This window comes from Helianthus annuus, chromosome 2 (genome assembly GCF_002127325.2).
Source record: "Helianthus annuus cultivar XRQ/B chromosome 2, HanXRQr2.0-SUNRISE, whole genome shotgun sequence".
NCBI classification, from domain to species: Eukaryota; Viridiplantae; Streptophyta; class Magnoliopsida; order Asterales; family Asteraceae; genus Helianthus; species Helianthus annuus.
This window is the reverse complement of record NC_035434.2, coordinates 14,485,590-14,509,001: the sequence shown is the minus strand read 5'-3', so window position 1 is coordinate 14,509,001 and position 23,412 is coordinate 14,485,590. Positions and strand designations below refer to the sequence as shown.

General features: G+C 38.4%; 1 protein-coding gene across 2 annotated transcripts; it reads right to left on the bottom strand.

Moving 5' to 3' along the window:
- Positions 1 to 488: 488 nt before the first annotated feature.
- Positions 489 to 23,385, bottom strand: LOC110898946 (F-box/LRR-repeat protein At5g63520). Of its 2 annotated transcripts, XM_035979420.1 has the most exons (10): positions 23,132 to 23,385; positions 22,897 to 23,040; positions 20,836 to 20,928; positions 20,648 to 20,749; positions 20,456 to 20,557; positions 19,761 to 19,803; positions 19,556 to 19,687; positions 18,774 to 18,952; positions 18,072 to 18,190; positions 489 to 1,033 (listed from the first exon to the last, which is right to left on the bottom strand). In XM_035979420.1, exons 1-10 carry the CDS (start codon positions 23,327 to 23,329, stop codon positions 619 to 621), a joined length of 1,527 nt encoding a protein of 508 aa, XP_035835313.1. In that variant the 5' UTR covers positions 23,330 to 23,385; the 3' UTR covers positions 489 to 618. The 2 variants fall into 2 exon arrangements, with proteins under 2 accessions (XP_035835313.1, XP_035835315.1); XM_035979422.1 differs by lacking the exons at positions 18,072 to 18,190; positions 18,774 to 18,952; positions 19,556 to 19,687; ... (4 more) ...; positions 22,897 to 23,040; positions 23,132 to 23,385 and adding exons at positions 11,677 to 11,738; positions 11,831 to 12,403; positions 12,515 to 13,649; ... (1 more) ...; positions 13,946 to 14,080; positions 14,205 to 14,427.
- Between the last annotated feature and the right edge of the window lie 27 nt (positions 23,386 to 23,412).

Here is a 23,412-nt window from a genome sequence, read left to right as displayed (position 1 = left end):
TTTGTCCTTCAGCTATCAACGCCACCACATGTTAAGAGGAATGCACCCCCCCCCCCATACAATTTTTTTCCTCTGTTTCGACACCCCTTACCCATTCAAGCTTTCAAGAAGCTCCCTAGCATGTATCTCCCACCAAACTAACATTGCCAACATGCAATGGTCAGGATGTGGTTAACGGACCCAGTCGACAAACTGCAAACTTGGCAAGATACCGAAGGGAACATCTTACCTCTGGTCGTCAAAGCTTCCAACATGGGAATTTTCCTGAGAACCGCCTGCCATACGAACAAATTGACCTTTGGGGTTGCCAATTTGCTCCAGCCAAATTAATAGGCCAGATTATTTAGACCAATTTGGTAATTTAGTTTACCTTACGAATTTCTTAACATTTACTATGAAGAAACTACAAGTTGACACTTATGTTTTGATTCAATTCCAATTCATTTTTTTTTTTGTTGAAACCAACAAAATAAGAAATGAAATCAACATTTCAAATCCATCAAGATTCCATTCCATTCCGTGAAACGATCGCTACCAAAAGGTTTGTCCTTTCTATCCGTCCCAATCCCAACACAAAACCACTTTAACTAATTTCACGGATTCTTAGAAAATCTCTAATCAAACCATAGTGTAGGACATGACTAAATAGACAGCACAGTACGCGTGCACGCAACATCCCACCGCCTTCGGTTCTTGAAATTCTTTAATGTACGGGGTTAAAACACTACGTCCAATCACCCTGCTACAAAATGTCCCCCCAAATGCAACACCGGGGAAGTTGTCTAGAAACGGCGAGCTGTTAACGTCTGGTTGGCCAAAGAATGACGCATCAGGAGAAGTGAATATAAGACCGCCAAACACCTCCCGCTTATCACCGCCAGTGGTGTTATTGCTCCCTTGATTCAAAGACCTCAGATGGCTGGAGACAGCAGCGGCAGAAGATAGAGCGGTGTTAGTATTTGAGAAGTTAAACCGAAATGTATCACCAGTTTTGATGCCGATGTCATGAACAACAAAATACTCCTGATAATTCCTGCATGAAGATGATATACAGTTAAAGCCTAAATAATCACGACATAAGCATTTATTAGTAAGTGGTGGCGGCGCCTACCCTAGCCACAAACTTTTTTTTTTTAATTTAAATAATGTCAAATGTTAACATAAAAAATAAACTTCATTAAAATGAAAATAAAAACGACAAATTTTAAAAATTAACATCCAAGAAATCCGGTAAATGGCTCGTCGGCCAACCCCATTTTTCCGCTAGTTTCCGTTTGTGTCCTACCCCTTCACCACCAAAAGGAGCACCGCGGCTAGAACCGGCACCGCGTTTGCTCGAACCGGTTCCTCGAATCGGCACCTTCAGATTTTTTATGTGAATCCATTGTAGAGATTTTTGGGGGTTTTGGTAATGAAGGATTTTGAGAGTGTTATATATATATATATATATATATATATATATATATATATATATATATATATATATATATATATATATATATATATATATATATATATAGGGCTTGGTTATATAGTAAACCCCTTCTTTTTGAGAAAACTATGGAAACCCTTTCTGAACCATTGATTAGCTTACATCTAAGTTGATCAAGGGCCATGATTATTTTGTGTTAATAAAAATAAAAAGAAATAGAAAACACTGCCAACTTGTACCATCGAAGGGCATTTTCGGTATCCAAAAGCATTGGGAAGACAGGAACGACTGCCATGCAGTAGCAATCTAATCAAAGAGGTTTAACCAAATTCAAAAATCTCTCTTCTTTTCCATTTTACTCATTTCTCCATTCCTGTTCATATTTCTCTCTCGTCCTTAATCCTTTCTCAATTCAAAAGGTTTTCTTCTTTACAATTGATAAGAAGCATTGAAAAGCTACTACCCACAAACCCTAACATAGAAGCCGATGAGGAAGTCGTTCATAATATTGTCGTCGTCGTTGAAGCTGAAACGTTTACGGAAGATTCAGACTTCAAACAAAAGGTTAGTTTGTTGTTATCCGTCATGTCGAAGTAGGTTTTCTTCAACCGATTATTGGAAAAAGGCAACCTGAGTTTGTTTTATTTTTAAATATGTAGGACTTCGAAACACAATTTAGGGCAAAAAAGTTCTGGTAGCCCTAGCGTTGTGATTTTATCGGAGGAACCCAAGCCCGGTCCTTCCAAACAACGAGCTGACTTTGGTCCAACGCAACGGGAGCTAGGTTAGAATTTTTATGTTACTAAACACTTTACATAGTTCAAAGGTGATCTGTATGTTGATAGTGTGTTGGGTATGAAATTGGGCGTAACTAAATTGTGTTTGATGCCTTACAGTGTATGATGATGCCGATATTGTGTCAACAAGCCATGGGAAGAGACAGGAAAAAGGTAACGATTAAGTAGTAATATTTTTTATAATTTGTATAAAGTATTGTTGCAGATAATCGTCTAACTTACGAATGTATCGGTGCTAAATGAAAGGTTGTGGTGTAAGCAGACAGGGGCATAACAAAAAGCAGATGGGTAAGTTCCTTTTTGTTGCAATAGAGGCTAGTTGCGTATCCAGATAAATCTCATTAACATGTTTGAAAACTGTAGGGAAGAAAAGCAATGTCGGGGATATTTCCAGGAGTGGAAATAAAAGAAAACGTGGTTAGTTACATACTTGGCTTCTGTTAACATGTGTTAGTTGTGCTTGACCCTGAAAACGGACTAACATTTGATAATCAACAGGTGAAGTAAACAGCGCCGATGTTAATTATGGCAATGTGATGCGAAAAAACCGTGGTTAGTTAATTTTTAAGCCCTTAAGAAATTTGGATGTTATGAATGCAAAGTTCTTACATTTTATCATTGGATGTTGCCAGTTAGACTAATTGTTTGTAATGTTGTTGTTTCATATAAAAATGTTGGTCAGACGTGACGGCTTCATCGAAGGGCGGAGCGTTGAAGACCAAAAAGAACAAGGGTTCTGATGAAAAAGGGAAAGGTAGAGCAGGGAAAGCTAAGGTAGAACGTAAGAAACCGGAAAAGGTTCAGAAAGCCCGGAAGCGCGCAAAAAAGGATGAATTTCCAGGCATAAGGACAAGATCTGCACCGTTGCAGTTTTATAAGTGTGTACGGGCATTGACAGAACAACAACGTGACGCAGTCAGGGAAATGGGCTTTGTACGAATGCTAACTTTCAGCGTTGATGGTTTGCCGGCGAAGTTAGGTTATTTTGTTGTGGACAATTTCAATCCAGATAAAATGTTGATATGTACGCCTGCCGGTGATATCAAGGTGAATAGGAAAGTGATCCACAAGTTGTTAGGGATTCCGACTGGTGGACAAAAGTTTAGTTCTATTGGTAAGCTGCCGATGGTCAGTGATGCCATTACGGAATGGAGGGCGAGATACCCGGGGGCAATGGTGCCGCCGACAAAGATGGTGAAAATGATTGATGATTCCGATGGCGAAGACAGTTTCGATTTCAGGATGGATTTCATAATGTGTTTTGTGGCAGTGCTGGTGGATTGTCATAAACAAAGTTGTTTACGGGAAGAAATATTGGAGTATCTGGATGAAGAGATGGACTTTGCAACAATAGACTGGTGTGACTTTGTTGTGGAAAAGCTGAGAACTTGCAAGGATACATGGAATCGGCTGGACCCACAGAGTTTCTTTGTTGGTCCTCTAGCGATTCTGATGGTAAGCAACTTTAAATAACTTAGATAATTAACATGTGTTAGAATAGTTGATTTATTCCCTTGCTGAACGTATCGTTGTTTCTTGTAGTTGTTGTACGTTGATAGCGTTGAGTGCACGGGTATGGAGGTAGACAGTGCGGTGTGTCCTTTAGCCTTTTGGAACTTCAAAAGATTGAGAGAGAGAGAAAGGCTTGAAATCCTTGCGGGTGGGTTTGGAACAGGACGGTTTAAAGGATTAACACGTCCCAGAAACTATAACGTGGAACAATGGGCAACTAAAGAGGTAAAGTTAGATGCTCTAACATGTGTTTTTTGCAATTAGTATATGTTCATAGTGTGCAAAAAAAAAAATGTTAAAAACTATACTCCACAGGAGAGGTTGACGATATTACGACAGTTAATATACGTGACAAAGAAGAACAAAGTCAAAATTGAGGGTATGTTAGATTCGCTATTGGTGGAGAGCCATGAAGACGAAGAAGTACAAGATTTGAAGTCAACGTTTGATAGTTTGTTTGAGAAGAAAGATAGTGAAAGGGAGGATCACGATGATGCGGTAGATTTAGCGTCACACAAGATCAATTCGGTCTTGGAAGATTTGAGAAGTGATGAAAAGAATCACATCAATGAAGGAGAGAACGCTGGTTAGTAAATGTTATTGTCGGGCCCTGTTATTGTCTGTGTTATTTAGTTAAATTTTTTTGAAATCCATTGATCGTTGTGGGAACGTTTTCGTAGGGGATGGCATCGATGATGATTTTTCGGATGGGTCACCAATAGTGAGCTTGTACAGGAAGTCGCTTATCCGGCAAAACAAAAAAATCAGTAAAAGTAGGCTGAAAGCAGTAGGATCTTCAGCGATAGACTTCGATGACCAAGAAGGTGGGCTAACGATGTATATGAAATGAACACGGAACCACGTGTTAAATGTTATACATTTTGTGTTGGTTATCATTATTAATTGTATCACTGAAACACATTTGGCCGATGCTTCAACCTGTAATTATTGACAATATTTATTTTTTTTTTTTTTGAATGTGCAGCTGATGTTCAAGTGCAATCATTCGCAAATGATGGTGTTGAAGACTATGATGAACAGATTGAAGATGGTGGAAAGTCGGTTGAGGTGCGGAGATCAGCAAGACTTGAGAACTTAAAGCATGTTAGGGAAACAGAAGAAATGTTTGTGACGCCAAAAAGGAGAAAGAGAAGTATGCAGATTGGTGGACAAGGCACGGAAAGTGGCAAAGAAAGAGGTAGTTTGTTACATGTTATACCCTTTTTAAGAATACGTTTACACCGAAAAGGAGTTTAAGTACCTTTACTTAACTGTATGTTATGGAATGATATGACAGTCCTTAACACACGTCAAGGTGTTAATTATCATATAGTATAACCTTCCCTTGTGGTTGCAGCAGATGGTGCGAAGGAATCATGCGTATTTGCTGATGGAAACGAGTGTACCGGAGAGCTGGAAGCAGTTATGTCGGCGCGGGTAAGGAGATATCCCCGTCTGAATCTGTTGAAGGATGCTTCGGAAACAAAAGCTAGCTTTGTGACCCCGAATTGCCAGAAGTCGAAAATAAAGATTCTCCGTGAAAAAACGGATGGTGGTGACGAGTCAGGTAATGTATAACATGTGTTAGCCTGTTAACCTGTAGTACCGTCTAATATGGGTACGTTACTTAAACGCATTTAATGTTCAGGTGATGTTATAGGGTTAATCAAGACTAAGAAGCAGTTGGAAGAGAGAGAACTGAGGTTTAGTGAACTTGGGCAAAATACAAATGAAGTCGGGGAAGGTGATAAGAGTGTTCATGATGCTGGTAATTCAAGTCGCGGGGACTGTAGTGTTGGTGGGGACGAAAAAAATAAAGGCGCAGGAGGGGTGGATGAAAATGATGCCGAAGAAGTGCATAAACCGCTGGGTTTAATGCGTGCAATACTGCGTATTAAAGCAGCCGAAGTGCACGGTGCACATGGTAGTTCTCGTACCCCTTTAATAATGACTGACTCTAAAAGTGTGCTTTGTTACTTTGTTTTCTTTAACGTAGGTCATCTTGTGTGCACAGATTACCGGGGTCTGGACACGCAGTTTGTTACACGTGCTGAGCGTAGAGTGGATACAGACAATAAAGTGGCTGCGAAGCCCAATGATGAACAGAACACCAATCTTAAAGCGGATGACGTCAAAAAGGATGAGATTTACGAAGCAAGGTTTGTTTGTGATCAAGAGATGGACAAAATGGTCGAGATGGAGGCCAAGGATAGTAAACATGATGAACAGAGTGGGAAGGAAGGTAAGCTTCGGAAACCGTTTTTTTTTTGTTTAGCAAGGCTTAGCTATGTGATATCTCGAAAAATGTTTATGCAAGTGCAGATCCTAAAATCGAGAGTGAAGTTAAGAACGCACCGTCAGATGGAAGAAAGGAAGAGAGTGGTGGCATCGTTTTTTCAGCTGCGGACGGGGCTGTTGATGATAAGGACGAACAGGGGGTTCCGGATGGCGAAGACAATGGGGCTGTTGATGAGACTGACCGTGTTTTAAACAGTAAGTATTTAATGTTTTCCTGGTAGTAAGTTGTGCATGCTTTGTAACAGCATTGTGTTATGCAGCTGCAGAAGGTAAGATTGAGCATGATGGGATGCGTGCGACTATTCTAAACATGCAAGGGTGCAGTAGCGCGGTGGTTGATTCCATAGTTTCGGGCGACGGTAGTGAGAGGGCACATGATGTCGATGGAAAAGGGAAAGCGGCTGAAGAGGTCCCTTCTGCAGAGAATGACGGTAAGGACTTTCATGCTCCAACATGTGTTAAAATGGTTTCCCCCGTCTATCATTTAGTGAGTTAACACATGTTAGGTGTGCATACAGATAACGGGCCCGAGCCCGTTTTTGATGAACGAAATTTAGATGGCCCGAATTGGAGCCTTGGGATGACACAAATTGGGGGTCAAGTGGACGTGTCGCACGAAATTGGTAAGATATAGCATTAAGCCAAGTTAGTATGGATGGGTTAGTATGAGTCATGTATAATATACTTATTTGCATTAAATGTGCAGGTTGCACAAGTGGGAAGATGGATGACATCCCTCGGACAGAAACCGAACCTTTTGGTGAGCTAAAACACCTTCATTTATCGCATCAAATGTGTTGTAATTGTTTACGCGTTACATCAGCTATTTATTTTTTATGTGTTAGGCGATGGGAGGCTACCGCAGACTTGAGCATGGTTATAATGGTAGACCCAGTTAGCTCCTATGACCCGGCCATTGCAATCCACAAAGGTCAAACTGGGCTGGGATCTTGTGGTGGTGATATGTATGAGGTGGAGGACAATATTCCGCTTGCAAACCGTGTGCGCATGTTGGCTGAGTTGGGGGCACAAAAAAGGAAACTCCCCTTCCGAGAGAAGGTGGCAGCGGAGCCAAACAGATCACCTTACTATATAAGGACTGTTGACATGGGCCAGCCAATTACAAAGAAGGAGACAAATCTGTGGGACTACATACACGCCGATGAAAGCCCAATGCACCTTTTAAGTGGGTTTTGTCGTAGGAAGCGGGCAATGGAGGCAAACATGTAAGTAGAATTGCAAACGTGGTTTATTGTTTTATAGGAATAGGGTAAACGATAAACAACAGTACAACACTGGATAATTGTTTTTTTTTTTATTTAAACGCAGGAGGGAACAGGGTTGTTCGTCGGTGGCTGATGTAGATAGTCCGATACACATGTCTGTGTAAGTAGGGGCGTAACCGTACGAAATATTAGTAAAACAATAAATTACATATGTTAACGTATGCAAATTTAATTTATGATTTGTACACCTGACACCAGGGAGTTGCTGTTTAGAAGCCCTACCCATGTACAAGCGTCTCGGTCTATGTTCAAGAGTTTAAATGTTGGCAATGAGGTCTCGGATGGCATTATTGACTGTTGGGCGGAGGTGCTGAACTTCCAGGAGAAAAGAAAATCACGGGAGGCTTACAGTAGGCAATTCTTTGGGACTAAAGTTGTGGTAAGTGCCATGTATATATAAATTACAGATTATTGACCTTATTAATTTCTCTGTTATGCTTGAAGTTTCCATGGATGCTCACAACTGACGAAGGCGGGGTAGAGGCGCGGATGCACAAGTTTCGGCTTGGGATAAAGGGTGCGGTCAACAGAGTTGATTACGTTCCTGATTTCCGAAATCAAGACATTGTTTTCTTCCCTATATTGGAGCACAAACACTTTTACTTGCTAGTGTTTGAGTTACGCGACCCCGGGATTTATGTCATTGATAATGACAAAGCCCGTCAAGGTCAGTTGATAGAAGATAGTGTCTACTACCTACACAAGGACACAGCGTATAAGATTGTAAGTTACAAAACTGAAAATTGATTTAAAAATAAGTGTGATAACACTGGCAAGACTGTTTTTTTTTTTTTTTAGAATTACTAACTATGTCTTGTGTATGCGTATGCAGAAAGATATGTTTGTGCAATATCTGCGGGAGGTTGGGAATCCACGAGCCGATGACATAGAGTACTGCAACATCCAGCGTATGCCGGTTCCTTGGGCGACAACCGCAAACACAACTGATTGTGGGGTCTTCTTGATGCGGCACATGGAGTGCTATATGGGGAAAAACCAAAGTTTTAACTGTGGGTTCAGCACGAGTGGGGCGAGGAAGATGGCGGAGGTGAGAAAGTTGAGAAAGAGGTATGCGGCGCACATATTATGTTCGGAGGTGAATGTGCTGCTGCCCAAAATCAAGGAAGATTGCCGAATAGAGTAACACATGTTATGGTGGCTAACACATGTTACTGCAGAACAATTATGCCTTAATTTCGCCGGATATGTTTTTTGGGAACCATGTAATGAACTTTGATGGATTTGGGGATTTTGCTTCCAACGTAATGCGGGGTAGGTGTTTTGTTGGGTATGGCATCGTCAGGATGTCTTTTTGGGGATAAACTATATATATTGAATATGATGTTTAGTTAGTTGGTAATTCTAAACTCTGAAAAATATTGATGTGTTGTTAAATGGCGTAGAGTAGTATTAACCAAGTTTATTGACATAGTTTATAATGTTATATTAGAAATTGTTTTGTAACATTAAAGAAAAACAAAAAAAAACGCTCCTTCCAAGGGGAACAGGCTTTCTAAATAGGTAGTACAAATATGGGGAATTGGGGAAAGTTGTTGGCAGAATAGTACAAGCATGTGGGTTGGGGTCTATAAAAGCAACTTTATTGGGAAAAAGGAATATTTGCTTTTTTATCACCTTTTGGTCACATCCTTGGTTTTAAATTGCGTGATGCGCTCCGATGCGTTTAGTCCAAAAATCTGATGTGCGATGCGTGATGCGTGATGCGAGCGCATCACGTATGTGATGCGTTCTTTATAAAAAAAATAGTTAAAAATTATTTATACATAAAAACTTATAAAAACATACTTAAAGTAAAACAACTGACGTAATTAGAAGGTAAGAGTTGTGTTTTTTGGTTCAAATCAAGCATACTAAGATGTTAATTATGGAAAAAACCGAACACAGTTCATAAAATCTGGAAAAAAGCATAAAAAACAATGTTGCGCGCATCAGAGCGCATTATGCGATGAGCGCATTATGCGAATTGCGCGCAATATTATCGCATCACGTAAACGCATCGCGTCAGCTGTTGCGATGCGCTCTCATTAGCGCATCGGGCGCATCACGCATTATGCGCGCATTTTAAAACCAAGGTCACATCAAAAAGGTCAAGTCACAAAGACTATATGAAATGTAGACAGGGAACTCCTCTATAAGTATTGGAGGGAAGAAGCAAATTAATATTCTGTAATACTTCACCATCCTACTTCACCAATTCAGTTAACCATAAGGTGTAAGATGTCCCAAAAGTCTTTTAATGAGATGGACCCGTGTGAAGGTAAGGATACGGCTAGCCAACCAAGCATGGAGAAGCTCAAACAAAAGGGGAAAGAAGCATGTGAGGGCCGGTGCAGGGAGGTTAACGAAAGAAAAGGGTCTCACCAAAATGGAGAGGACCGGAAAACTGGAGTAACTTCAAGTGAGGATGCTTCAGAAAGCGGAACCAAAAACGTCACTGATGTATCTGGTGTGTCGCGAGATCAACCAGGCCGAAGGCAGCACGTTGTTCCAGATGATGAAAAGTTGAAGGGGCTACCAGATGAGTTGGTTAGGTTGCTGACGGATCCAGACCATGAAATGTGTGGCTGCCCGTTGTGTCCATACTCACCGGAAACAATCCAGTCCTGGTGTTACCATGACCCATGGGAGGGTGAGCGCAGCCCGTCTCCAGTGTACTTTCATGATGAGGAATTCCCCACACCATGATTAAAAGCTTGTTACTAGTGGAGGATACCCATGGGTAGTTAGTATGGTGAAAGTGGTTGAAAATGTGTTAACCTGATGACCTTATGTTGAAACAAAACGACATACGAATGTCGTCTTGTTGGTGTTTTATTATGTTTTTTTTTTTCTTTTTATGTAACCTAGTAGTAGAATGTTTGTTTAAGTTGCTTGAAGTCTACTTCTATAACCTGACGTGGTTTAATATACATGTTGTTTGTTATGTGGTTAACACATAGTGTTTTGAAACTTTCCAGGTTAAAGACCCAAACCATTACGTAAACTAACATGTGTTAACCAAGTGTTTTTATATATGTTGTTTGTTATGTGGTTAACACATAGTGTTTTGAAACTTTCAAGATTAAAGACCCAAACCATTACGTAAACTAACATGTGTTAAGCAAGTGTTTTTGTTCCAGATTGAGTGGTTAGCAAAGATTGTTTTGATGCTTTGAAGTTCACAGACCCAAGCTGTTTTTTTTATTCCAGATGTGTGGTTAACAAAGATTGTTTTGATCCTTTGAAGTTAAAAAAGAGCAAATCATTATGGGGAAGTAACATGTGTTATGCATCTGTTTTATTTAATTTTTTTTTTTTGATCCAAGCTGTTTTTTTTACTCCAGCTGTGTGGTTAACAAAAGATTGTTTTGATCCTTTGAAGTTAAAAAGAGCAAATCATTATGGGGAATTAACATGTGATATGCATGTTTTTTTTTTATTTCGCCATCGGTAAAAAAATAAAACACAGAAAAACAGATATCAAAATGCAGATAATGTTAAGATAAACTGCTTCCGCTTAATATACCACAGCGGTCCACGAATGACCTTCGGGCCTAATATGACAAAAGTGGCCAAAGGCCATAGAGTTTCTTGCAATCCTACTTATGATTATTGGGACGAAAATAGTTACACCTTCTTACACACGTAACAGAGAATAGCAGGATGATGACAAAAGACTGTTACATGTGCGTAAGAAGGCCAAAATGAAGAGTCTCCCATTACATAGTACTACATAAAAAGATTTTAATCAGATGATCAGTCGCCAGTGGCGGTCTGCCTTAGTTGTTCAGCAGCTGCCTTTGCTGCTTTCATTGCAGCCACCTTAAGGCAGTTGCGTGAGTCGTGGTCGTCGACATACAGACCACAACGCTTGCATAAGCGAAGCTGGTTTGGACGTTTTGGTGGTTTTGCTTTGGCCTTCTCACCGGGCCCAGAAATGCGAGTATGAGTACCACATCCTTTATTGCGTGCAACTTCTGGATTAGCAACTTCGACTGAAATGTTGATTGGCTGCCCAACTATTTCTTCCATTTGAGACTCATTTGATTCATTTTCAGTTGTTGACAACGGTTGCCTGGAAAGAATATTGATCTTGAAATCCCTGAGTTGGTCAACCAATTTTGCCAACGCATCCTCATCGGTTCTAGCAACATCTACGCATTCAGTAACGAGGTCGAGGATTTCATTCCGCATAATGGACGGTGCGTGTGGGTTGACTCCGTATCGACTGGAAATTGAAAAAACATGTTTGGGGAGGGTATCTCGGCGCCACCTGTCGTTTATGTATTGTGGTGGAATCCTTTCAACATTTTTCAAGCGATAGACACAAAAGACATGGCGACACAGATACCTGATACGTGTGAAATTCCTGCATGAGCAATTGGCCGATTGATCAACATTGTTATACGTAACCTGATTTGAACATAGACAAAAAAAGGAAAAGCCCTTTAGATGCAAAATATGTTAGAGTATGTGGAATAATGTAAGTGCCTAACATGTGTTACCTGATAGACGTTTGTGATGTTGTTCCTTTTATCCAAATGAGTGACGTCTATCAGAAGACTGCAATCGCTCGTCTCGCTTTGGTTTGTGATGTAGCATAAAAACTTCCCTTTAATTATTTCTTTTTGAACTTGGGCGAAAACAGCGTTTGTGTAAATGGCGAACGCGTGTTGTTCTATCGCTAACTCAGTATTGCCAGTGAACATGGTAGAAGAGGTTTTGAACTCCGAAACACGTTGACGATATCGTTGGCTGTCTACCCTATTTTCAAAGCACATCATAAATTGTACAAGGGTGTTTGCGCTTGTTGAGTTAACCTTGAAGGCAGCGTTAGAGCTTTCGCAGCGGGAGGTGGTCTTCATCAAGCAACACATGGGCAGTTCTCTAAAGTAGGCTGGAACCCAGAGATGTCTCATGTTGTACATGTCGTTCAACCAGCTGTGCTCTTGAAGCCCAAATGTTTGTAGGAGGTCATTCCAGCGGGACTCAAACGTTTCAGGTTTGATATAAACATTCCAAACCAACCGATGAATGCAGGACCGAAGATCAGTGTTATCGAGCACGTCGGCTGAGATCTGAAAATTTTAATAGTTATAACACGAGTTAGATTAAAACAGTTTGAGAAGACATGTAAAAAAGTGTTATGTTGGATAACACATGTTAAAGGTTAACAAACTTATGTATACCTTGGAGGGTAGTTTTTTCATTATATGCCACATGCATAGACGGTGACGTGATTCTGTAAAGACCATAGGAACAGCTTGTAGCATGGATGGGTCTTGATCACTCAGCATGAGAGTTGGTTGAGTACCGTGTGCCTTCAAGAAAGCCTTAAGCAACCACACGTAAGATTCAATTGACTCGGTTGATATCAAACCAGCTCCAAATGTAACACATTGGAAATGATGATCCACACCCGTGAATGAACAAAAAAATTGATTTGATGTTAACAATATGAACAACTTTTTTGGGGTTAAAATTGGATACTTGGGGATCAGGCCTAACATATGTTAGAGGGGAGGGGGGCTAACCTGTTTGTGCTGTAAGTTGCATCAAACGCTAGGACATCGCCAAAAGCTTTGTAGTTAAGCTTTGAAATCTCATCAGCCCAGAATACAGAGGACAACTTTCCGTTTGATACGGTGTAATCAAAAAAGAAGTTGGGTAGGTTGTCATAACGCTCACGCAAGCGTTCAAGGAAAACTTGTGCGTCGCGTTCACCAATAAAAATTCGCAGCTGGTGGCTAAAGTTTTTAAAATCGACCGGTGTCCCATTGACATTGTGATGCCCTCCTTTTAAAGCTACAAGGCATCTATAAGACCTCATTGGTCCGATGCGGTTTAGACTCATGTTATGAATGAATTGTTTCGTGGAGAATGACAGTTTCCGTGATATCTTACTAAGATCACGGTTGTAACTCTCAACAAGTTCATGATTATGAATATCATTGAAAGTCAGGACTGTGTATGAATCGTTCGATATCGATACTAGTATGCTTGCCTTACAGTCACACCATGAGAAGGTGGTCCTCCGGTGCTTAACAGAAGATTCATCTAGGGTGTCAAAAGTCCGCTTTGGTTGGGGTTTTCCATATTTTGAGCATCGGAGATACTTGTGTGTGGGAATTCCATTCCAGACTTTAGTTTGACCTTTTTTAACAGAAAAACCTGCTTCGAGCGCATAAAGTTCATACATGGAAAGAACATCCTGAAAGGTTGGATAAGTTTTGCCACACACCGGTATGAACTTATCAGCAACATTAGGAATCCAGTAACGGGTTCCCTGGGGGGTATCAAAAACAAAGTATGGATTCGAAGGACCTGTACCATAAAACGGAAAAAGTTATGAATCTGCAATAAAATGGCATGACAATACAAGTTATAAAATGTGTGATATGAAAATAAAGTGGGATCCCATTGTCCATTGTACAACCGTCTAACTGGCCGCGTGGTGATTCAGCAAACATAGAAGGACCATGAGATGATCCAGAAACAGCAACAGTCATGGCTTCCATCTGGGAATCTTGGGATGCTACATGTGAACATTATAGAAAATGTTTGAAAGATGACATATCTAGTGAAGAAATAAAACAAGAAAAGTGTAAGAAAAAACAAACCTTCATCAATATCCATATCCTGGTCATCAATAACCGCGTTTTTCATGAAATTGTTGGATACCAAAACATCCGGGGATCTAACAGGGGCTTCAGATGACCGAGAACAATCAACATGCATATAAGTGTATGCAGATGCTTCGAATACAACACGTGAACATGGTCATGCATAATAGGTTGGATTATTAGATTAAAAAGTTGTAAAAGACAAAAAAGAAAAACAGATCTTCTAGAACAGTTAGTAAACTATATATGGACAAACCTGGAGCATTAAATTCTTCATCGTTTTGGAAGTCGCTGCAAAAGAACCGGTTTGGGAAACTACGGACCGGCGACATTAATTCAGAGGTTGGTGGATTTGTCTCCATTGATATTAATGGAGATGCTTGCTACTGTGGTGTAAATATGAAGATTGATGATTCTCTGATGAGAGATGTAGAAGAGATAAAAGGGAAATATGAAAAAGAAATATGGGGGATTGTGAATGTACGATCTGATGGGCAATTAATGAAGAGGTCATCTCATAATTCTTAGGGGTTAAAGAAAATTACTAATATAACCTTCATGTAAAAGTTAAACTCATGAGATCAGATCAACGTGGCAACATGCTAGCCACAAATATAGTTTGCTAAGTTTCTTAAAAAAATGGGGTTTTTTACCAAGCATTATCCTATATATATATATATATATATATATAGGTAGAGGATCCTGTAAAAAAAGCCTAAAGTGTGAGAAAGGTAAGAAAGAATCTCAGCCATTAGATCTTTGATCTAATGGTTGAGATAATAGGGACCAAATTGTAAAATATTTTTATTAATTTGGACTGAATTGAAATATCTAGGGGCAATTGTGTCTTTTTATCCCCATATTCTAAATCAAAATCCCTACAATTTCTCTCTCTATCTCCAGATCTCTCTCTATCATACGTTCAGAATTTCTCTCTCCATTATCAACTCCAAGACCACCACGAATCGGAAGATTAAACATCAATCGGAAGCCGGTGTCGGAAGCGGTTATTGAAGACGATCGTTAGAGATGCAGTGGTGTCGGAAGCCGGTATCAGAAGCAGTTGACTTCGCGGTTGTTAAACATCAATCTCAAAGACGATCGTTAGAGATGCAGTGGTGTCGGAAGCCGGTGTCGGAAGCGGTTGACTTCGCGGAAGATTAAACATCAATCGGTGTCGGAAGCGGTTGACTTCGCGGAAGCGGTTGATTCGGATGACGGATGCGAGCGGCAGCGGCGGTGGTGGTGGTTCGAGCGGCGGCGGTTGTGGTGGTGCTGGATCGGCAGCGGTGGTGGTGCCGGAAGTGAAGAAGATGATACAGAGGTGTTTTATTTTATTTTCTGAATGGTGTTATTTTGTTTACTGAATGGTGTTATTTTGTTTGCTGAATGGTGTTTTTTTGTACTGAATGGTGTTACATTCTTTGTACTGAATAGTTTTTTTATTTTTATTTTACTGATGAATGGTGTTATTTTTGTACTGAATGGTGTTAGTTTTTTCTTTTCAGTAACGGTGTTTATTTTATTTTTCTGAATGGTGTTATTTTTTTCTGAATGGTGTTATTTTGTTTATTGAATGGTGTTATTTTGTTTGCTGAATGGTGTTATTTTTGTACTGAATGGTGTTATATTCTTTGTACTGAATGGTGTTTTTTTTTTATTTACTGCTGAATGGTGTTATTTTTGTACTGAATGGTGTTATTTTTTGTGCTGAATGGTGTTATATTTTCTGAATTGTGTTATATTTAAAACACCATGTATGAACATGATCTGAATGGTGTTATATTTATGGACGGTTATAATTCCTAAAATCCAGGTTTTTCTCTCTCCAAATCCTTAAATCAAGGATTACCATATTTGAATTTGTTAATTAATTTACAATCTTACCCTTTTCAATTAATTTAGATCTAATGGTTGAGATTATTTCTTACCTTTCTCACACTTTTGGTCTTTTTTACAATAACTCCACCCTATATATATATATATATATATATATATATATATATATATAGAGAGAGAGAGAGAGAGAGAGAGAAAGTGTACTATACAATATCCCTTAACGTACGTTTTGTACGCGATGTGAAATCGCATGTTATAAAATAGCATGGATGAAATCGCATGTGATAATTTTGATGAAATCGCATGTTGGTTTTTGTAACAATTTCGCATGTGATAATTTTGATGAAATCGCATGTTGGTTTTTTGTAACAATTTCGCATGTGTTAATTTTGATGAATTCGCATGTTAAAAAAACATGCGAAATTGTTACGAAAAACCAACATGCGATTTCAATGTGGGATGAAGATCTGACGGCTGAGATGAGCGCGTACATATTGTACGATTAGGGATATTATACGTTAACCTAACCCTATATATATATATATAGTATTTAAAAATAGCTTTTTTTAAACACATGACCGTTGCACAACGGTCAAAATCATCGAAATCAACACATCTCACGCGGCTTTCTCCGCTGGCCAAGTCAGCCCGCTAGGGTAGCGACGGTGTGCTGGCACGGCTTGGAAGCCGGACAAGGCAACCCGCACGGTAACCCGTCCTCCCTTAGTAAGTTTTTGTTTATTTTAGCATTTACCCTTTAACATTTAGTATTTGCACTTACAACCCTTCAACTTTCTAAAAACTTTATAATCATTTCTTACGTGTTTATATTTATGTACGTGTCGGGATAAATTTAAGTTGATTACGTTTCTTTGAAAATGGGTAGGCTCATATATAATATGTTTTTTTGCTTTTTTTGTACGTTTTCAGTTTATCTACATTTTGGCATAAATTTTATTTTACAACAAGTCGGGTCAAATATACTATGTTTTCATTAGACTTTACAAATTCGCCTTACTTTATGTTTCGGCACCAACGCAACGGGCGGTACCATTTTTAACTTAAAAAAAACATGATTTTTTACTTACTTTTATGTACGTGTCGGTATAAGTTCAGGTTAACGTTTGACGTAAATTTCTTTCGCAAATAAGTCGGGCCATATATAATACGTTTATGTGCTTATTTTTATGTACATCTTCAGTTTATCTATACGTTTTGACGTAACTTTTGTTCAGAAACGATTCAAGTCTTATTGTACAAATCCGAGTTACTTTACATTTGGACCCGCCAGATCGCGCGGGGAAATTTACTGGTTATTTACAAAAATAAAATAACAAGTAGTGTTTCGGGTCACAACCCAAATTATACCAAAAATGCCTATTTTGACCCGTCCCCAACCCACCACCTCTAAGGGGGCGTTTGGGAATCAATTTTAAAAACAAATTATCCAACTTTTGGGTTTTCAAATCAGAGATAATCTGATTATTATTATTATTATTATTAATATCGAATTATTTTAGAGGGATATATTTAATTCCTCAAAGAAAAAGACGATATTATAAATCTAACTTATAATAAAAGACTCCAAATAATGTCACATGCCATTCTCTTCTTCAACCTCATAAATTTTATTTATATTTGTTTAATAAATTTCTTTTAATATTAATATTAATTAATAACCAATATATAGATATCACTTATTTTTATCCTTATCTTTATCTAAAATTAATAAATAACTTCAATTTTGCAATTTAGACCCTTTATTTTTTTACTTTTAACCCAAAGTCTTTCATCTTTTGCAATTTAATCCCAACTCTTTTTTATTTTCAATTTTGGTCCACCATACTTTTCATCTTTTCCAAGTTTTTCGTTTCGTTCTAAATTTTATGAGTTAACGCACTGCAACGTGCGTGTGTGGTTCAACATTTTTTCGTATATTTTTTTCCCCTTTGAATAGGCCGTCGCGTCACATCTATTTTTTTACGTTTAACAAGTTCGTCCAACACGCGGGTCCTGGATGGACTTAGTTGTTTTTTTCTATGTTTTACGTTTCGGTTTAATTTCTCAGCAACGAGCGTGCGTGATTCAAAGATTTTACGTCTGTTTTTCGCTCGGTGTTATTTTTTTCCCGTTTTTATTTATTTTGTTTTTACAAGCTTTTCCGGTGTTGGTGGTCGCTGACAATGGTATAGTATTGCTACTACTTAATACAGTTTTATGACAATCGCTGCAACGCAGGGGCTTAATACTAGTTTATAATACAAGATACAAGGTAGTATCTTACCCACAAACTCCATGGAGTGCAAGAGACGTCATACATCCAACCTTTTCTTGATTAATGGAGCATTTTCTTTTTTTCGTTACCCCTATGCAGAGTTGACGATCCCGAATTCGATCTCCTATCTGCCATGATAAATGAACAATTAGAAGGCAGAAACTTTGGCGAAAAGAGAAGGCAAATTGCTACAAGGATTTATATGAAATTGTCCCTAAAATATTAGTTATAATGAAGTAGCTTGAGTATTAACTAAAGATAAAGAGTAGAGTGAATTTCAAGGATTATCCTTTATCTTTATACCCATTTTCAGGCGCTGTCCTTTATGTTCAAAATTGACAAGTTTTGTCCTTTATGTTTTCATATCATACACGTTTTGTCCTTTAGGCCTAACCCAGTAAGTTTTTTCAGTTAAATTTGGTCATATGCTTTGCACATGAGGGCATTTTGGTCAATTCAAAGGTAAGTTCAACAACAGATTTACAGCTCAAAGCTTCTGCAACCTTTGAATTGACAAAAATGCCCTCATGTGCAAAGCACATGACCAAATTTAACTGAAAAAACTAACTGGGTTAGGCCTAAAGGACAAAACGTGTATGATATGAAAACATAAAGGACAAAACTCGTCAATTTTGAACATAAAGGACAGCGCCTGAAAATGGGTATAAATATAAAGGGCAATCCTTGAAATTCACTGAGTAGCATACATACTTCGTCATAAACTCGATTCAAAATAGTTTCACCATCAATATTCTCATCTGACCCTTCTCTTCTTGCAGCAATCCAAGTCTCATAATCATCTTTCTCGATAACAGATGTTGCCTTGTACGTGGGGCCTACTGGCGACAATCCACTTGATAATATAGCATGAAATTGAGTTTCTCCTATACCTGCTCAAAATATATTACCAAAGTATAGACTCAAATATCAACATGAAAATAAAACACAAAAAGAATGTATCAGATCAATAGAGAAAGGAAAATAAGAAAAAACAATAATATGATAAAAACATAAAGAGTAAATTTCAAGAATTGTCCTTTATCTTTATATCCATTTTCAGGCGCTGTCCTTTATGTTCAAAATTGACGAGTTTTGTCCTTTATGTTTTCATATCATACACGTTTTATCCTTTAGGCCTAACCCAGTTAGTTTTTTCAGTTAAATATGGTCATGTGCTTTGCACATGAGGGCATTTTTGTCATTTGTCAATTCAAAGGTTGTATAAGCTTTGAGCTATAAATCTGCCGTAGAACTTACCTTTAAATTGACAAAAATGCCCTCATGTGCAAAGCACATGACCAAATTTAACTAAAAAAACTAACTAGGTTAGGCTTAAAGGACAAAACGTGTATGATATGAAAACATAAAGGACAAAACTCGTCAATTTTGAACATAAAGGACAGCGCCTGAAAATGGGTATAAAGATAAAGGACAATCCTTGAAATTCACTCAAACATAAAATATGTATCCATGAGTGAAGATTTTGATGTTACCAGGAGGTTTATTCCTATCCACCGCAAATACCAAGGCAACAGCAACAGAAATACCACCTTGAGCTTTATTGGTACATCGGAACTGAGATAAAGTATCACCAACAATGACGGTTTCTGGTGACATGGCATAATCTACAATAATGTAGACAAATACATAAATTTAAGGCAGGATAACAAAGCAAATTTGTTCTGAAGCAACACTAACCCATCTTTTCCATAACAGTCATCATGCTTCCATGAAACTCGTCCTGTAAACAAACTCTGATGAGCATCAATAATGCAACAAGAATACAATATTTTCAAAAAAAAAAAATAAACAAGCAAGATTTCCATATGCACAAGTAGGCTGCAAACGAACCAAACGTTTGGCGAACAGTTCGTGAACTGCTCGGCGGGAAGTTTGTTTGTGTTCGTTCGTTTATTAAACAAACGAACACGAACAATAAATTTGGTTCGTTTAGTTAAATGAACAAACATGAACAGAGGTCGTGTTCGTTCGGTAACGTGTTCGTTTGTGTTCGACAGTTCATCAGTGTTTTAACTTTTGTATTTATTTAAATACTTCAAAATTCCGACAAATTAAATATCTAATAAGCGTCGGTGTACTATATATTCTGTTTATGAACGATTGTTTGTGTTCGTCTATTTCTATTTGTGTTCATGAACATTGTTTTGTGCTCATTTGTGTTCGTCAACGTTCGTTTTCGTCCGTTGTCTAAAATTAACAAACGAACACGAACAAGTTCATTTCCTTAACAAACGAACACAAACATAGAATCTCGTTCGATAAGTGTTCGTGAACACATATATTTCTTAACAAACAAACACGAACAAGGTCTTGTTCGTGTTTGTTTGGTTCGTTTGCAGCCCTATGCACAAGTAACAGGATGAAAGACTTACACCGAACATTATTATCGCAGCAGGAGAGTTACACCCTGAAACCGAAGTTGAGAACTCCCTGATGTCTGTTACAAATTCGTCAATCATGAAAGTTTCTTGCTCCTGATGCATGAATACACAAACTTATAAAGAATAAATATTAAAAAAAAACAACTAAAGCAATGTATAAATAAAAAAATATACATGTATTACGTCATATTTCTTTCTAAGTGGGATTGTTGTGACTTTCAGCCCTGGTAGGAATCCAACAATCAACAATATTGAATCATTCTCCTCACCGAAACCCAACTCAACCTGCAGATTATTTGATTCATTAACTTCTTAACACCAAAGAACAACAAGGCGTAAATTAGCAATCAAAGCAAGAGAGAATACAAAACCTCTTTGAATTCATTAGAAAATACATCCCTTCCAATTATTCCACTGGGACGATTAGTAATGACTTGAACGTTGGAGCCTAGTGCTGCAGTAATCTGCAAGTCATTCGTGATATTAGTAAAATAATGCAACTTACTATTCCATCAATATCACTACATACAGAGAAGTGTAACAAACTATAACTAACACTCAACAGTCAAAGCTAACAACTTTAACTAACTATGCATGCTAACTGTAAACTGCCTACATTATACATATCTATACTATATTATAATATTTATAAGAAAAGAGGACAAAAAAGTAATTTTTACATAGAGTTAACTTCCATTTTGCTCCCTGTGATTTGGTCATTTTAACGGTTTTGCCCCAATTGTTTAAAAATAGCCACTTTCCTCCCTGATTTTTCTAACTTATCGTCATTTTGCTCCCCGCCTCTAACTCCATCCAAAAAAACCCATTAACTAGAAGGGTATTTTGGTAATTTTATAGATAAAAGCAAGGGCATGTAAGTCTTTTCACCTAAATAAACCTATAACTTTTTTATTTACATGTATATAAGTAATTGTTTTATGATCCCCCATCTTTCCAACCACTCTTTCTACCAGCCACAACCATCCACCACCACCTGCAACTACCACCTGCCGACCACGACTACCGCGACTTTTAACTAAACGTTTTAATTGAGTTACAGCCAGGGAGTAAACTACCAAAATACCCCTACTTTTAATTGAACGGTTTAACTGAGTTAGAGCCAGGGAGCACACTAGTGACAAACTCGAAAGACCAGGGAGGAAAATGGCTATTTTTAAACTATTGGAGCAAAACCGTTAAAATGACAAAACCACAGGGAGCAAAACGAAAGTTAACTCTTTTATATAACTTTAAGAGTTACCAACTTACCATGCTACAATCGTTTAAAACATATCGTAGACATTTTAACCAATGTCCCCTATGTTTTTTAAACGGCCATAACTTTTTCATACCTTAATATTTTTTTTTTATGTTGCATATAAAAGCAAGCATTTTATTCTCTTTAATTTCAGTATGGTATTGCTATAGTTTTTTTTTTTTCTTAAAGAAAACATCTACATGATTACCCCTTATACATTACAAAGAAAATTGATTGTTGATATGGATTAGTGTAAGAGCATCACCAATAGAGGTGTTTTTATGTGGTATTTTTTGGTGCTAATGTGGCACCTGCCCAACCAATGAGAGCATTTCTCTCACTTGCCCCTCTCACAAACACATTTTTTCTCTCTCTCCTCTCTACACTCACACCCATCCATTTTTTCTCGTTTTTCCTCACCAACATCTTCACACCCTCTCTCCTCCACCTCAGAGCATTCTCATCCAAACCACCAAAATCTGTGTAGGGAGTTTTTAAAATACAAGAAGTATAAAAAGTGGTTGTGAGTGGAGGAGAGAGAAAATGTTACTGTTCATCTGTATATTTGAGGGGACACTGTTCACCCCCTATACTTTTTTAATATGTATTGAAAGTGGTTGTGAGTGGAGGAGAGAGAAAATGTAATATATATTGAAAAGGAGAGAGAAAAAGTATTTGTTTTTAGTGGAAATATATTGATATAGGAGTTGTTTTTTAGTGGAATGTATGTATATTTTTAGTGGATTGGATGTGAATGCTACCCTCTCTCCTTCACGTCACTTTCTCTCTCCCTAAAAACACCAATATATTCCTTTATTGTGGATGCTGTAACACAACATGACCGTATTCGGTTGGAACTACATAAGAGCATCTCCAATAAGGCACTATTTAAGTGTTTTTAGGGAGAGAGCTCCAATAAGGCACTATTTAAGTGTTTTTAGGGAGAGAGAAAGTGATGTGGAGGAGAGAGGGTGTGAGGTGGAGGAGAGAGGATGTGAAGATGTTTGTGAGGAAAAATGAGAAAAAATGGATGAGTGTGAGTTATGTGAGTGTAGTGAGGAGAGAGGAGAGAGAGAAAAAATGTGTTTGTGAGAGGGGCAAGTGAAAGAAAGAATATGATTGGTTGGGCATGTGCCAACTAGACACCCTAAAGAATGAGAAAAACATAACATACGAGTTCAAGAGCCTCTTCCAGAATTTCCAAGTCGTCATCAGAATCGATGTTGTTCGATTCGTATGAACCACCAATAGAAACAATCGCAAAATGAGGACGAATCGGCTCCGATAGTACTTTATCCAACACTTCTTCTACAGCAGCCTAATCATAGTTAGGGCATAAAAATGTATAACAACACGATTTCGAGTGTAATTTATGATAAATGTAAAAGTTAGGGTTTGAATAAAGTAACCTGGTAAGAACGATTGAAGGAACATGCGGAGGCGAGCTTCGGACGAGAAAGGACGCGTTCGCAAACGAGGTTCCAGGAGCGGCTGACGCAAGCGGCGGAGGCGAAAGAGGTTGCCGGAAGTCTAGCGACAATGTTGTGAAGAAGGTCTTCGCCGATGAGATCGATAGTTGCAGGCGTTTCGGTGTTTGACGGTGGCATCTTACGGTGGTGGTGGCTTTCCGGCTTATGGGGGGGTGTTATTACTCGCTTCAAGAGTTCATGTCGCACCACTTTTTATATGA

Excerpts from the sequence above, each read along its gene's own strand:
- LOC110898946 (XM_035979420.1), bottom strand. The coding sequence starts at position 23,329 with ATGCCACCGTCAAACACCGAAACGCCTGCAACTATCGATCTCATCGGC. Across the intron at positions 19,688-19,760 it reads GACTGTTATGGAAAAGATGG|ATTATGCCATGTCACCAGAA; the intron begins GTTAGTGTTGCT and ends ACATTATTGTAG. Across the intron at positions 18,191-18,773 it reads TGAATCGAGTTTATGACGAA|ATAGGAGATCGAATTCGGGA; the intron begins GTATGTATGCTA and ends TTATCATGGCAG.